The sequence below is a fragment of the Tyto alba genome, unplaced genomic scaffold (assembly GCF_018691265.1).
Source record: "Tyto alba isolate M040663 unplaced genomic scaffold, T.alba_DEE_v4.0 Super-Scaffold_46, whole genome shotgun sequence".
Lineage (NCBI taxonomy): Eukaryota > Metazoa > Chordata > Aves > Strigiformes > Tytonidae > Tyto > Tyto alba.
This window is the reverse complement of record NW_024881322.1, coordinates 14,091,875-14,105,775: the sequence shown is the minus strand read 5'-3', so window position 1 is coordinate 14,105,775 and position 13,901 is coordinate 14,091,875. Positions and strand designations below refer to the sequence as shown.

The 13,901-nt window shown below is 37.1% G+C and overlaps 1 protein-coding gene across 8 annotated transcripts in view; it reads right to left on the bottom strand.

Annotated features, from left to right (window-relative positions):
- Positions 1 to 13,901, bottom strand: part of SUGCT (succinyl-CoA:glutarate-CoA transferase) — a 332,431-nt gene that overhangs the window by 169,146 nt on the left and 149,384 nt on the right. The window contains exon 13 of one of the 8 annotated variants that reach the window (XM_042806310.1): positions 539 to 2,922. The exons of the other annotated variants lie outside the window; for them this stretch is intronic. Within the exon in view, the coding sequence (XP_042662244.1) occupies positions 2,869 to 2,922 (54 nt within the window). The 3' untranslated portion in view covers positions 539 to 2,868. Of the gene's footprint in view, positions 1 to 538; positions 2,923 to 13,901 lie in introns of those variants that run through there. 8 annotated transcript variants of the gene reach the window in all.

Genomic DNA, 13,901 nt, shown 5'->3' with positions numbered 1-13,901 from the left:
ATTCTAGCACCCCCTCTATTTTGCACTAGGCTCCTAGGTAATGGATGTGTAGGACCCTGAAGAACCACTCTTGCACTAAATACGTTTTCTATACCTAAGCAAACTTCAGCCTAGCCTGATGAACATTTCCTAGCACAGCTTGACACATCAGGATTTTGACAACACAACTTTTATACTATAGATTTGTCCTATGAGCAAAGGTTGATACTTTTTTCAAAATCTGACATGCAGATATGGTAAATATTAGTGAGAAGGCAACCATTACATCCTTCTTTCTTTTAACTTCATAGCCTTAAACTTGGACCTCTGAATCAAAAATACGATTTTTAATCCATTCTAGTATTTTATCCCTTATGGCATCATTAATCTCGAAACTGTTCAAATTATTCTGTGCCACTCTAATTGTTCTCAAAGTTTACGTCAGAAATAGAATGACCTGTTCCATTTCTTCAATAAAAGAAAAGAAAAATATACCTGAATAGTATTAAGAGCAACAGAGAAAACAGATGAGGAGGCATACAGATATGTAAAATTTCCATTTACATACGGCAAATAAGTCATTTAATGCCATTACAGAATTATTTTTGCAGCCTGAGTTGACATTTCTTTTCATTACACAGTAGAATCTCTCCCAAAAATGCAGGCAAAAGAGTTATAGGTGAGCAGCAGCAATGGGTTAATAAAAGATGGTATGCTATTAGATAAACCTTTTACAGGTTTGCATCTGAAAGTCATAACATAACCTTTTATTTCATGTGTCACTGTGACAGAAGGTTTTCAAGGCAGAGTTCTTGAAACTGCAAGATGTTAAACAGATGTACTGTACAGCCTTCCAGATTTAAATCATGAGAACTGCATTTGCAGCCTGTGTGTTGTATCCGCATTTTTTTCCCTTATCAGCTTTGGATGCTTTAAATAAAACCGTCTGGTTTATGCACCTTTTTTTTTTTCTTTAATTTTTTTTTTTCTTTTTTCAATACAACGGACCCTAAAAATTACTTCCTCCCCCCTTTCTTTTCTTTTTTTCTCCAAACTAGAAAAGGTTATTCAAAAACATGTCTTTTAGCAGGGCAGGGAATTCTCTCTCTCCTTGTTCTGCAGGTGCTGGCAACTCGATCCAATCTGTTAGTGTAAAAAAGCCAGCCACTACAGAAATAGGCAGGAATGACAGCAATAAAAAGAAATAAATAAAAACAGATCTGTTTAAATTTCAGCTTGGACATGCCTCTAAACTACTGAAATATTGATAATCCCCTACCTTTTCAGTTTCAGCTGTTGCTGGCGCTCTGACAAACCTCTATTAAGAAAAGTTTGCACAGTCATACAATTTAGCTTGCACGCCTAGTCAGACGCCGCCACTAGTGCCTTTGAAACAATTAAGGCAATCATACTTTAAATACATAGTTAGAGCAATTTAGATCATCAGGGACCTCTGGTAGTCTTCTGGTCCAAGTCCCTTGTAAAGCGGGGCCAACTTTAAAGTCAGATGAGGCTGTTCAGGGTCTTGTTCAGTCACGTATTGACTGTCTCTAAGGATGAAGATTTCACAGCACTTTTGATCCAAAGCCTAACTCACTCCACCAGCAAGTATTTCTTCCTCATATCTAATCAGAATTTCCCTTGCTCCAGCTTGTGTCCATTGTCTCTCACCATGTAAGCATGCGCTCCTAGTGCTATGATTTTATTAATTTCATGCAACATGGGATTAGTATTTCTCACAAGGGCACACTGCTGACTCTTGCTCAACTCCATGTCCGCTAAGATCTTTGGGTCTTCATCTGTGAAGCTGCCTTCCATCCAGGTGCAGGGCTTCACATTGGTTTTCCCTGGACTTCAGGAGGTTCCTGCTAGCCCATTTTTCCAGCCTGTGAAGGCTGGATCCTCTGAATGACAGTCCTACCCTCCAGCATCTCATCTATCCTCCCCAATCTGGCACTGCTAGCAAACTTGCTGAGGTTCACTCAATCCCACTGTCCCAAGTCATTAATGAGGAGTTTAAACAGTACTGGCCCCAGTACGGACCCCTGGGAAGCAGACTGTGTCAGATATACCACTGGGTACACAAAGGCTGAACTCACAACTGTATTGTATGTTCCATGCAACACTGCATGAAATAAATGAAGTTTCCAATTAATAAAAATATGTAAATTCACCAAACTGGACAAATAATTTTGTGACAGTCAGCATAGTACAACAGCTAGAACTTAACACTATATCATAATGGCATTTATGCTTTTTTGCATTAATGCGTAGCTTTTAATTAACACTGCTGCCATTGTTCCTAGGTATTCAGTGCTACAGAGGAATGTGGCATGTAAATGAATGGAAGAAGCACACTCCTTAATGAAAGGAATTCTAAAAAATATCTCAGTAAAATACACTAGACAAAACCACAGTATATCAGCCATTACACTGGAGAACTGAATGAATGCATCTAGATATTAAAATCATAACCCCTCCTCTGCCAAGGAAAAAAAAAAAGTCCAAAGAATTTGCATGGCAAAAAGCAGGAATAGGAACAGACTAGGCATATATGGATGAACACCGTAGCAAATTCTGAAAGAAAATACAAAACATCACCACCACCCAGCTTTTCATCCACACAGAACACAGAGAAACCATTTGAGGCAGGCAGTTACAACAGAGACAAAAATAGGAAAAGAAAACCCTTTGCAGGAGGAAGAATATATGAAATTCAATAATGAAATTGAAACTACTGAACATTGTAAAGCGTGCGCTAGAACAAAGTGAAAAAAAACATGAGTAATCACACTGCTGTGAACGCAACATTGCACGAGAAGCATGCTGGTTGATGGATTGGAGTCAGGAATGCTCAGCACCTTTCAGATTCAAGTCCCTGGAGCCGTTTCAGTTTAGAAAAAGTCCAAAGTAAGTGCAAGCAGGTGGAGATCGCATCTTGCTCTGAAAAAAAGCATATATAAATTGTTTCTAATGTAGATAGCTCTGTCTTGGCATTTACCTACTTAGAAACAAGAAAACGTATTCCCAAGCCCTGCCACGTAAAACTGCTCATAATGTCTTCCTTGCAGAAATTCCTGTTCCTCAGGTTCTTGGAAGCAAGGAAATGCACAAATCGACAGACAACTCTTGCCTCTGTATGCAAAGCTGCGCAGGTAGCCACACTGCTGGAGCTTTAAATCATTGACTTGCTCAAGACAACCAACTTCACACAATCTAGGAAGAACCCTCAGCCTAAAAATTAACAGAATTGAAATAATCCTTTCCCTGTTCTGCCTTCTGCTGTTACTCATCACTAGACTCATCTTGATATATGGCACAACTCAAAACAGCACCAATTTAAAAAACAAGGAAGCGTTTTAAAATGTGTAATATTTAACTGAGGTCAAGTCAGCTGCAAAAAAACACAAGTAATTGCAACGGTTTCAAGAGCATGCATTACTTCCATAATACAGAAACTGGACTAGGAAATCAGGCTTTCCATCTGAAAATCAGATTTTAATTAAAAATTTGTGTTTTAAAAGTAGTACTTGGGCAAAAAAATCTAGAGCTTTGACATAAATCTTCCAAAGAGTATGGAAAGTCAGAACACTCATGAATGAATTTGGAGCAATAAGTGAGGAAGATTTTATTACCAAGATTACCCTTATTTTTGGCATTAAGCTACTTTTAAAGTCTCTAAACACCAACGCTATGTGAATAATTACTAGCCAAACTCAGATCAAAAATTAGAATTAGAGGTCGGGGCAGGGGTTGGGTGGAAGGCAAGCTTTTTCTCATCAGTGTGAAGCAGCAGCAGCAGAAAAGTCCTTGTTTGGACTGCACAAGATGTCCTAACTGAACTAAAGACAAGCATTTATATATCACTTCTGTCAACCACTTCCAGACTCCTTCCTTCTGTGGACCCTCTCCCTGCTCCACTTCTCCAGAGCAGCTGGTGGGTATCTTGCAGTTTTCAGATATTTGGTAGGCAGCTCATTAGATCAGAAAAATGGATGATTTGTATTAATTAAACCTCACTAGTGATACCACTCCTCTTTACAGAAAGAAAAAAATCCCATCTTAATATTAGTGTAATAAAGTATCATTATTTAAGGCAGCGATCATCCTTCTAAGTGGAGGGAAGCATTTCTTCAGATCTCTTTTCTGATGCAGAATACAGTATATTTAAAGAAAATGCCTCATCGTCTCCTTACTACTTTGTGCACACTTAAACTTTTGACAGTATTTAAAACTAGCTGGTAAATTTGATAGAAATTACAAATAATTTTATCTGTTCCAGAACCAAACTTCTAGAGAATGATTCGCCAAAAACTTATTAGCCCAACTCTATTTAGCATAATTGTCATATTAAAACCTAAAAGCCTAAAACAGAGAACACAAAAGAAAAAAACAACCTGCTTTTAAGCTATATTTTCCAATAAGGAGAAAAAGTCAGGCCCGTACATCAGTTTTTTCAAGGAAGCACTGTAGAAATGTTTATCTGTTGAATATGTCTTTGCTAGGAAGCATAGATACCGGTACAAGGCTACACACATCAGGGAAAATCCTTTGCTTTGGTAACGGAAAACACTGTTAAGTCAGCAAATATACTTAATATTTTACTTCACCAGGAACAGCTGCAGTGACTCCAGCCCAGGGCAGTAAGCGGGAGAGTGGAAAACTTCACTGCTTAACTGAACCCACTAAAACATGCAGCCACTAAACAGAGAAAGCATGATGGCCATTATCAGCTACAGCAATCTCCCCACGCATACTTCTATTACTTTCTGTAACCTCTTTGGAGATTTTGAACAAATGCTGAAATTAGAAATTAAGCAGGAATTTGGGACGTATCATCCTTGAAGAGATTATAACTTCATTTAGGTTAAATAAAAAGACGGAAGTTTTCCAAGCAAAACCAAATTTCACATTATCTTTCATCCATCCATCATCATTTCAAATACAACTAAATCAAGCTGCAGTGTAATTTACATGCAATTTTAGACTATTTCAGCACTTTGGGCAAATGTGATGTTTTACTAAATAACCACACAGAGCAGCAGGCAAAACTCCTCTGCAACAAGACTATGTTCTCTTATTCTATAATTGGTGAAATAATTCCTAATTACACTATATACATATGAATTTCAAGCCTGTAATTGCTATGTATAGATTTTATACTTTGGTGTAACATTTCCTTCTTCCCATTTAATTACATGATGTGTTCAAAATGCAGTAAAAAAGAAGTTACTGATAAAAATCTTGAAAAAAATACTTCCTTTGAAAAACATAAAAATCTATTTATGAATCCTTAGTTACTTCTGTTGTCACCTGCTGAGCAGTTAAGACTGAGTAATTAGCACTAAACTCTCCACACCCTTTCCAAAAAAACAATGGCCTCTACAAATGAACTGGTGAGCTAATGTTAAATACTCGTGCTGAAGTTTATTTCTACCCACCCAAAGGCTGGCCTACCTACTAGCAGTTTCATCAGAAAAAAGCAAGCAGTAAATTAGCAAACCAAACTTGATGGCGATCTGTAGAGCAGTTGCACTGCTTTTTCTGGAATATACTATGTGTTTTTTACCAGCCACATTGCTTGAATACTGATATTTTAGATTAATTTTTAATTAAGGGCATAGCTAAATCCAAACCCTACTCATACTCCTAAGCAAATACTTAATTTCAGTCACACCCACCACCCTACTGGCTCAGCTTATTTAGCTGGTGGGTCAGGCAGCTACTTCAGCTGAGGTTGCAGCACCAGTTTTTGCTCCTTTGATTTGACACAAGTCAAACAGATGCACAGGCAGTAATCTCAAAGAGAGTACACCTACAGTGTGATGAGTGCATCTGCCTTTCCTTTTGAAGCAGCTGAAGGTTTATATCCACAGAGTTTGGTATGTTCAAAACAAAAATTCACTTAAAACAGCCAAGAAGGTTGAAAAAGTGCTTTGTATTGTGAAACGACAGTAACACTTCTTTCTACACTCTTTCCTAGATGACTTGTAAAGATATAAACTATCTCCACATGCTTTCATTTCATGTTTATTTTTCCATCACTCATCTAAAAAGAGAAGTAAAAACATACACAGTGAGAGTGAATGTGCATTTTGCTCTAAAATAGGAAAAACGCCTGGATTGAAACGTCTTCCGCAATAGCAAATATGTCACAAGAAACCTATAATTTGCTGTTATTTTTATAAACCTGCTTGTAACATAGGATAGAGCTAGATATTTACCTGATTAGCAATTGCACTGGTCTTGCTGTTTGACCAAGTAACATTCTAGTTTTTTAGATTCTGAAAGGACGAATTCAGAGGATAAAGACATGAAAGTATGTTATTTAAATTTCCCAATATTTTGAAATTTCACTATGGAGACACTGAATGTCACCTTTTATTAACAATATGTATTTATAACTGACACCAGTTATAGACACGTATTTACTAGAGTTAGAACTTATAACAGAAAAAAAAGGCAATTAAAGAAAAATCTGTCTATACTAAGGACACACCTTCTGTGTTTCAAAACACACAACTTAGAAAAGCCTCAAGTATCCATTCCTATTAAATGCATATTTAATGTTAGATTCACAAGGAAAATGTTAAAAACAAAGAATCAATAGCTTGAAAAATACATAAAGATGAAAAGCTATGCCTAGAACATAGTAGGAATAAAGCATCTGCATGCTGCACGCTGTCAGCACTTTTCAGTATCAAGGTACATACAAGAAGAAAAAACCCAGAAAGACTAATTTGCTACTGCAATTCTCAACACGAACAAGTAACATGCCCAAAAGCAGCTCAAGAAGTCATTGAAAGATGGCCAATTCCTATGTAAGGCACATACACTGAAGGTCAGATAGTAAACCTGTATGAGAAACCGTGGGCTCGAACAGAGAGATTCCTTTATCAAGACCATGATCTTGATCAATTTGGTACAAACTACCAAACAAGAAGTCGAGTTTACCTGCCAACAGTATCAACAGAAATGCCAACAGTATCAACAGAAATGAAAACAACTATAATAAGATGATAATATCTTGTTATCTTCAGAGCCTGAAAGATGCTGTCTCCCTTCTGAAAATAATGTTGGCAGTCCACAACTTCCTTGTCCCCTGTACATGGCAGCCCTAAATCTAAGGGAGCATCATGACATAGGAATGGGGGGGGAGCGGGGGGAGTGGTGTTTGCACACTCAATTTGTCAGTAAATATTGTTCTCTTTTGACTTCGTCATTTCTCAGGTGTAGAGGCAAGAGGGCAATTTTTACAAAATCTGTTACATAACAGATGTAAACATCGAAGTTCCTCTAAAACGTAGAGTCTGTATCTTGGTGACTGGAACAGAGACTTCGGCTGTTTTAGAGAAATAGGTAGTTTTGAGCATCTCAGGAAAGACTAGAGAAATCCTAACTTCTCCCTTTTTCATTTGTGACCCTGTGGAAATATGGAATCTGAAAGAACAAGATGCACAGACCCTAAACAGTGTTTCTGGCCATGCCTACTTCAGGTGTGACTTGAGGCCTGCGGGAAGATGCATTCCAGTTGCCTGCTCCATGCCAAGGCAGCACTAGACTACATTTGGAAGAACCTTCTTCCCAAAACCCAGCTCATGGTAACAGCAACCCCTCAAACTGGCCCTCACAGGTTGTTAGGAGCCATAGCCCGGCTCCTGAAATTCCCACATCCATCTGTCAACCGCATTGCCAATACATACAGTTCATCATGGATGATGAATACAACATTTGCAACATTCATATCGAAACAGCAGGGAAGAACTGCAAGGAGGGGGTTTTGTTTGTTTTTAAAAAAGGCTCTTTTCTTCTTGTTTTTTTTCTTAGAAATTAAACTGAGATACACAGTGTAAATACTGTCTGCTTGGCATCTCAATTTAGCCTTCTGTCTTTCTCATGCCATTCCTAAACTTGGCTCAAAATTCCTGAATTCTCTTTGTCTTTTCTCACATGTCAGCCAGGATCTCCATATTTAACACCACCATCAATCATCTTCAATGCACTAACTTCACAGTGAGGTCACTCATTACAGAAATGTTTGTTTTAATAGACCACTACAAGCATGCATAAAAACAGAAATACATTTTTCTCTTCTGTGAGCTATGAAGTGTTTCAGGTGTCATTCTAGATAATTAAAATTCATTTGGGTCATCCCAAAGGCCTGTCTGTAAGCCTGATCAAAATTTGGCTTGTTTTTTGCAGGGTTTTTTCTTTTTGTTGTCATTAACAATACAGCTAAATGGTTTTCAGGACTGCAAAAAAATTCGGAACTATACCTGAGATCACCAACATTAACCAAGATTTACATGTAATTCAAAAGTTTTACCCCTAAAACTTATATGACAAAACTACACACCTTTTTATTTAAATTGTTATAATTAAATGCTATGGTTGCTAAGTAGCCAGCTGAAATTGTGTGAAGAAAATTTCAACATGTGGCTGGCTGCTCAGAGTGTTGACATGTGAATGCTGTAGCCAGTTTTAAGCTTAGGATGAGTTCTTTAAAACAATGGTAATGCTCCTGGCCTCAGTGACCACGCGGAGTGAGGAAATAATTCCTGCTTCGTTACAAACTGTCTACTTGAATCATAGCAGAAACCTACATGAAACCAGTCAGAGATGAGAAGGCAAATGGCAATGACAGAGAAAGCTTGCCTGACTAATTAATGCCTTTTTGTGGTGGTTGGAAATCTAAATCTTCAAATACCCACTCCTACTCAGCCTACATACTTGCCTTTTCATGGCCCAAATATTCCTCCTTGTTAGTAAGAGGCATAAAACTAAAACAGTATATTTTTTAAAATGTTATTGCATAAGTACAATGCAAAGTGAACATGTCAGCATCTGATCTGAAAACATGATTTTTTTTTCTCTGCAGTGAGTGGGACTCCAAAATGAACTTAGGCTGAAGAGAGTGGGAAATCTCGTCATTTCAGGATGACGGCCTAGGGTCATGGCTTGAGCTAAGATTTTTAAGTTAAGTTGAGCGCTCAAAAAAAGCAGCTGAATATCAAATGACAGCTAAAGCATGATCTGCACAGTTTCTGCACTTTTTTTTTTGTCATTGTTGGATTTTACATTTTATTTTCTCCTTTGCTGGAATACATATATCGTCATCTGTAGCTACTACATGAGAGATTCTGCAGTGCAAAATGCCAAATACTTATTCTCCAGAATATCATTAGTATTTTCATGCCTACAAAATATAACTCACACTACAGAGCTCCACTTATATTGATTACAAATGAAGACCTATGACAAAATATATCCCTTATGGTCTCCAAAAAAGAAAAAAAAAAAAAAAATATCCAGGCTATCTTCATATGAACTCCAAGAAGACAAGGTAGCAATTAATTTTGAAAACACAAAAATACAGTAGGAAATTTTAGAAGTGGCCCTTTTTTGGAGGCCACTCCAAAATACTCCATAGATTGAAGCATGTCTAAAATCCCACTGTTTATTATTGATTGTCCTATAACTTTAGCTTAGTAAACAAATCCACATCTACTGAAGAAAAATATTAAAAAAAAATGGTGTTTTCTTACTTCATTTGTTACAGTCTTGTGAGTTGGGTGACCAACAGGCAGAGATAACATCACAATTTACAGACTGTTGAGAAAGCAAAGAATAGTTTCTTTAACTGACCATTACTTTGTGACAATGATTCAGTGAATGCTCAGATATAAAAAAACAAAAACAAACAAACAAACAAACAAACAAAAAAAAACACACACAAAAAAATCCACAACTTCTAAAGAATCAATTCAGTCAATTGCTTCAAGATAGAAACCTCTCTTCAGGCTGTGAGACTTGATGAGATAAACATATAAATGTATTTCCCCCTTACCCATACATACAATAGACTTGACACTCATCAAACTTCAGATAAATGCAACTAGGTTAATTAAAAACTCTCAACCCCACAGGTACACATTTTATATGAACAAAAGTGAGAGCTGGGCTCACTGCCTGAGAGATTTCTAAGAAGTTGCACATCATCTAGCTCAGTATGTCTTAAAGTTGGATGGCCTTATTCCAAGCATACTCTGGGAGTGCAAGGTGCCAAATACAGATTCTTTGAAACCAACTGATGTCACTCTGATGAGCTACAAGGTTAGGAGACCACTGTGTAACTCCTGCAACAGAAACTAACCCAAGAATTTGAGGTACAAGGGACATGCGTTACAGACTCCTAACGCTGAGGCCTAACAAAAACTGTCAGGTTTCAAAAATGGGCTCTCTGCTTCAAAACTTGAGCATGGCTTTTTTATCCCCCGTCACCTTCTAGAAGGGAATGTCCAAAAAGGCTATGTAACTCTTCATACCTTTGAAAGGCCATGACATTTTTAAACACAAGTTAGTCTTTTATGAGAACGGACCTCTAATGAGATGTTTTTGAGAACTTAATATTCTCCATAACCAACAATTACATATGTTAACTTTTCTCAATGGAATGCATATATAAATAGTACTAGCTAGAGACGTACCATTCATATATGTACACATTCATAAGAAATTAAAAGAGAACTTTAAAAATGCTGCTACTAAGAATCATTTCCTTGCTTGCCCAAAAGAAATACAGTACAATCTGGGCATGCTCAACTTTTTCCCTGTCAGGCTCCTTCATTCAGGGAAGTAAAAAAGATACTCAAAAGTGGGCTTACTTCTCATAAGGTGTAGCTCCAGGTCTTATTTTAATACGCATCACTCAAATCACACCATGAAAAAAATAACTTCCAAAAGGGTTATTTCTCTGCTGTTCTCACATTAGAAGCTATACTTTCCAGAAGTATAACTACTGTGTCTTTACAACACTGCTTTTTTGATGAGTCCCAATTTCATGGCTAAGAAACCAAAGTACAGAGAAAACTAAGGATAAAACCACTACGTTAGGTTTTTCAGCATTTTCAACACTGTTATGTTTTTAAATGACCAAAGAATACTTTAAGCAGTTTCATTTACATCCATGAGAACTCAGGGCTGCTTCATATTTAGCATAGGGCATCACAAGGCAGGCGCTAAAAGTCTGAGGCAAGTTTATTGACCACCCTTTAACATTTTGATTGAAGTGACTTACCTGAACCACGTGTGAACTGTGTGACAGATGCAAGAGGAGATTCCTGTCTGGCATTCAACTGCTATAAAAAGGAAGCCATATTTCTGCAACCTCTTACCTCTTTCACTACTTTTCATCTTCTGAATCAAATGAATTAAGAATCTGACAGAAGACAACCTAGTTCACAAGGCAGACTAAATGGTCTCCTACTGAACAGTGAAGTTGATCCTGCACGCTTCAGAAAGAGAATACAGCAGAAAGATGTTACCTGATTTAAAAATATCACAGTGTTTATGAATTAGAGGTTCTTCTACAGTGAATAAAGTTACTGGTGAATTTTCTCACGTTTGTGTTGCTATTTATTGTGACATTTCTATAAATCAAAATTCAGGCATTGAAAAAGCCTAACCATTTCATCTACAAAATTTCTAATCTAGGTCTCTGACACCTTTGAGCTCACAAAACACAAAGGACGAGAATATGTGGGCAACATATCTTTTGCATATTCTGTCTAGAGCTCCATTCCTCTCTATTCATAGGCAGCTTCTCTCCCCCGCCCTTCAAAACACGGGACAGCTAAAGAGCACATCTATGACACTGCAGTCAACTTTCTGCCCAAGTCTCTCTGAGAAAGAGATAATTGGCTAAAAGGAGCAGCAGAGCTCCCAGGCAAAAAACAGTCAGAAGAAAGCTCTGATGTAGCAGACACTAGATTTCTTGAAACTTGTTATCAGACACGAGTGGATCGTTTTATTGGAAGTGTTTCGAAACATACTTCAGACTTAAGCAGACAACCGGCACTAGAAATTTCAGTTCAAACTCTGCAGAGTTATAGGCAAGTGAAAACAAAACCTCATAATAGAAAGTGTTGAACTATGACCTTTATCATTGTTTTTCTTGTCTAGACAATAGATGTATATTAAATGTGTGTAAAAACAAAGCTTATCATTAATATAAACACAGTTTCATTTAGGACCCCATCATATTTCAAGACTTCTACACTACAAGCTCTCTGCTAGTCACTGTAAGATAGGCAGGCCACACAAAAAAACAGCGTAGCCATAGACCGCATTTCACCACAGACAAAATTTAAAAACCACTTCCTATTACAATATTCCTCATACCCAAATACAAATGATGTCTCATTTTTAGTTCTATATCCAGATGTTATAGGAAGGGCTATCTCATAACACACATAAAGCCTGCGTAAGTGTGTGTATGTGGGAATCACATACTACAAACAGATTTGGATTTTCCATTTCACTTCTTCAAACTATGTTCCATTCCTTAATGCTTCCCACTTTAGAACAGAATCTACTTCCCTAAATTTCCCACAGACCAAAATCTTGAAAACATTTGTAATTTAGTATAAAAGAGCTACTTTTGACAAAATTAAAAAGCTGGGTATAATTGGTTGTGTGGGTTTTTTCATTGCATAAAATTTAAAAAGTTGGCTTGAAACACCAAATCAAAGCTAGGCAGTGCACATTTTCAACTAGCAAGACAAGCAGGAATAGAGCTGAATTTCTCTTTCAAATAGAATTTAATTTTAGACACCTACGTGTGGATGTTTCACTTTCCATGAACTGGCATTTTTAAATGTAAGAACATTCTGCTGGAAAATTTCCAACCAGCTTTAGTATTTACTTAATAGACACATGCAAAATTTAATTCTTCTTTCTCTTGTCTGTTAGGAATTACTTCCAGACACACTGTATTACCTCAGGTCTTCGTCAACCGCTTTTTGGTTGCAGAAACTTCTATATGTAAAAAAACCTCCCTCCAGTATTATGGGTATGAATATAATTTCATTCGATTTGGGACAGCCCTCAGGGGGCCACAAAAGTCTATTTCAACAAAGAAGAACAATTAAAATATGGTCATATTTTTTTAAAAAAAAAAAAAAAAAAAAAGCAAAGCAAAAAACCCAAGCTAACAACAATTTAAAAAAAAAAAAAAAAAAAACAAACACACAACAAAACCAAACAAACAAAATAAAACCAAAAAACATCACCACGCTTTACACCTTTTGCTGTTCTGTGTGTTCACAACACTGACTTTAGAAGCTTTTACCAGATGCTAGGACATTTTTGCTCAAATTAAGTGACTTCCAAAATAAGAGACAATCTGGAAGTAAATAAAAAACCTACCACCTTCATAACTTTCCACAAATAATAAACTTAAAACATCAGATAATTTCCAGCTATCAGATATTTCAATAGTCAATTTACTGCAGTTTTTTTTTCTGAGGCATATTCAGAAAAATGGCTAAAGGAACTGTAATGGCCTTCTGGGACAGGAAGACTAAGGTTTCTGTAAAAAATGTTAAATTAATTTTTATAGTGATGCAAAGTCAGGGAAGGGTTGTTAAGGGATGGCCTCTTGCCACAGGGTGGAGTTTTGTTTTGGTATCCTTTTAGAGTCTGCAGGTGTTTGGCAGGAGCTGAAATCAGGGCCAGCTGTGATATTTCAGCTCCGATATTTCCCTCCCCATATTTCTCAGAAGTGATGCATCAGGGTGATGTCTTACACCTGATGTATTCAACTTGTGTGGTATGACTGTATCTGTTGGGGGGGCGCGGGGGGGGGGGGAGGGGGAGGAGTACCACTGCATGGCTTCCATTTTTATTTTCAGCTGGCAACATTCATACAGTGAAGCTCATCAACATGAATGGATTTAATCTGGTAAAACACCAGATAACAAACAATTCATTGAACTGCCAATAATATTTTCTGGGTTGTTTTGCTGCTTCTTATATATGTCAGCCATTTAATTAAAGTAATAACACTGTAAAAGAATTATGAAGAATTACATTGCGAAAAAGGGGACGGCAAGAAAGCAGAAAAAAAATTCAGTCCCCTCAAT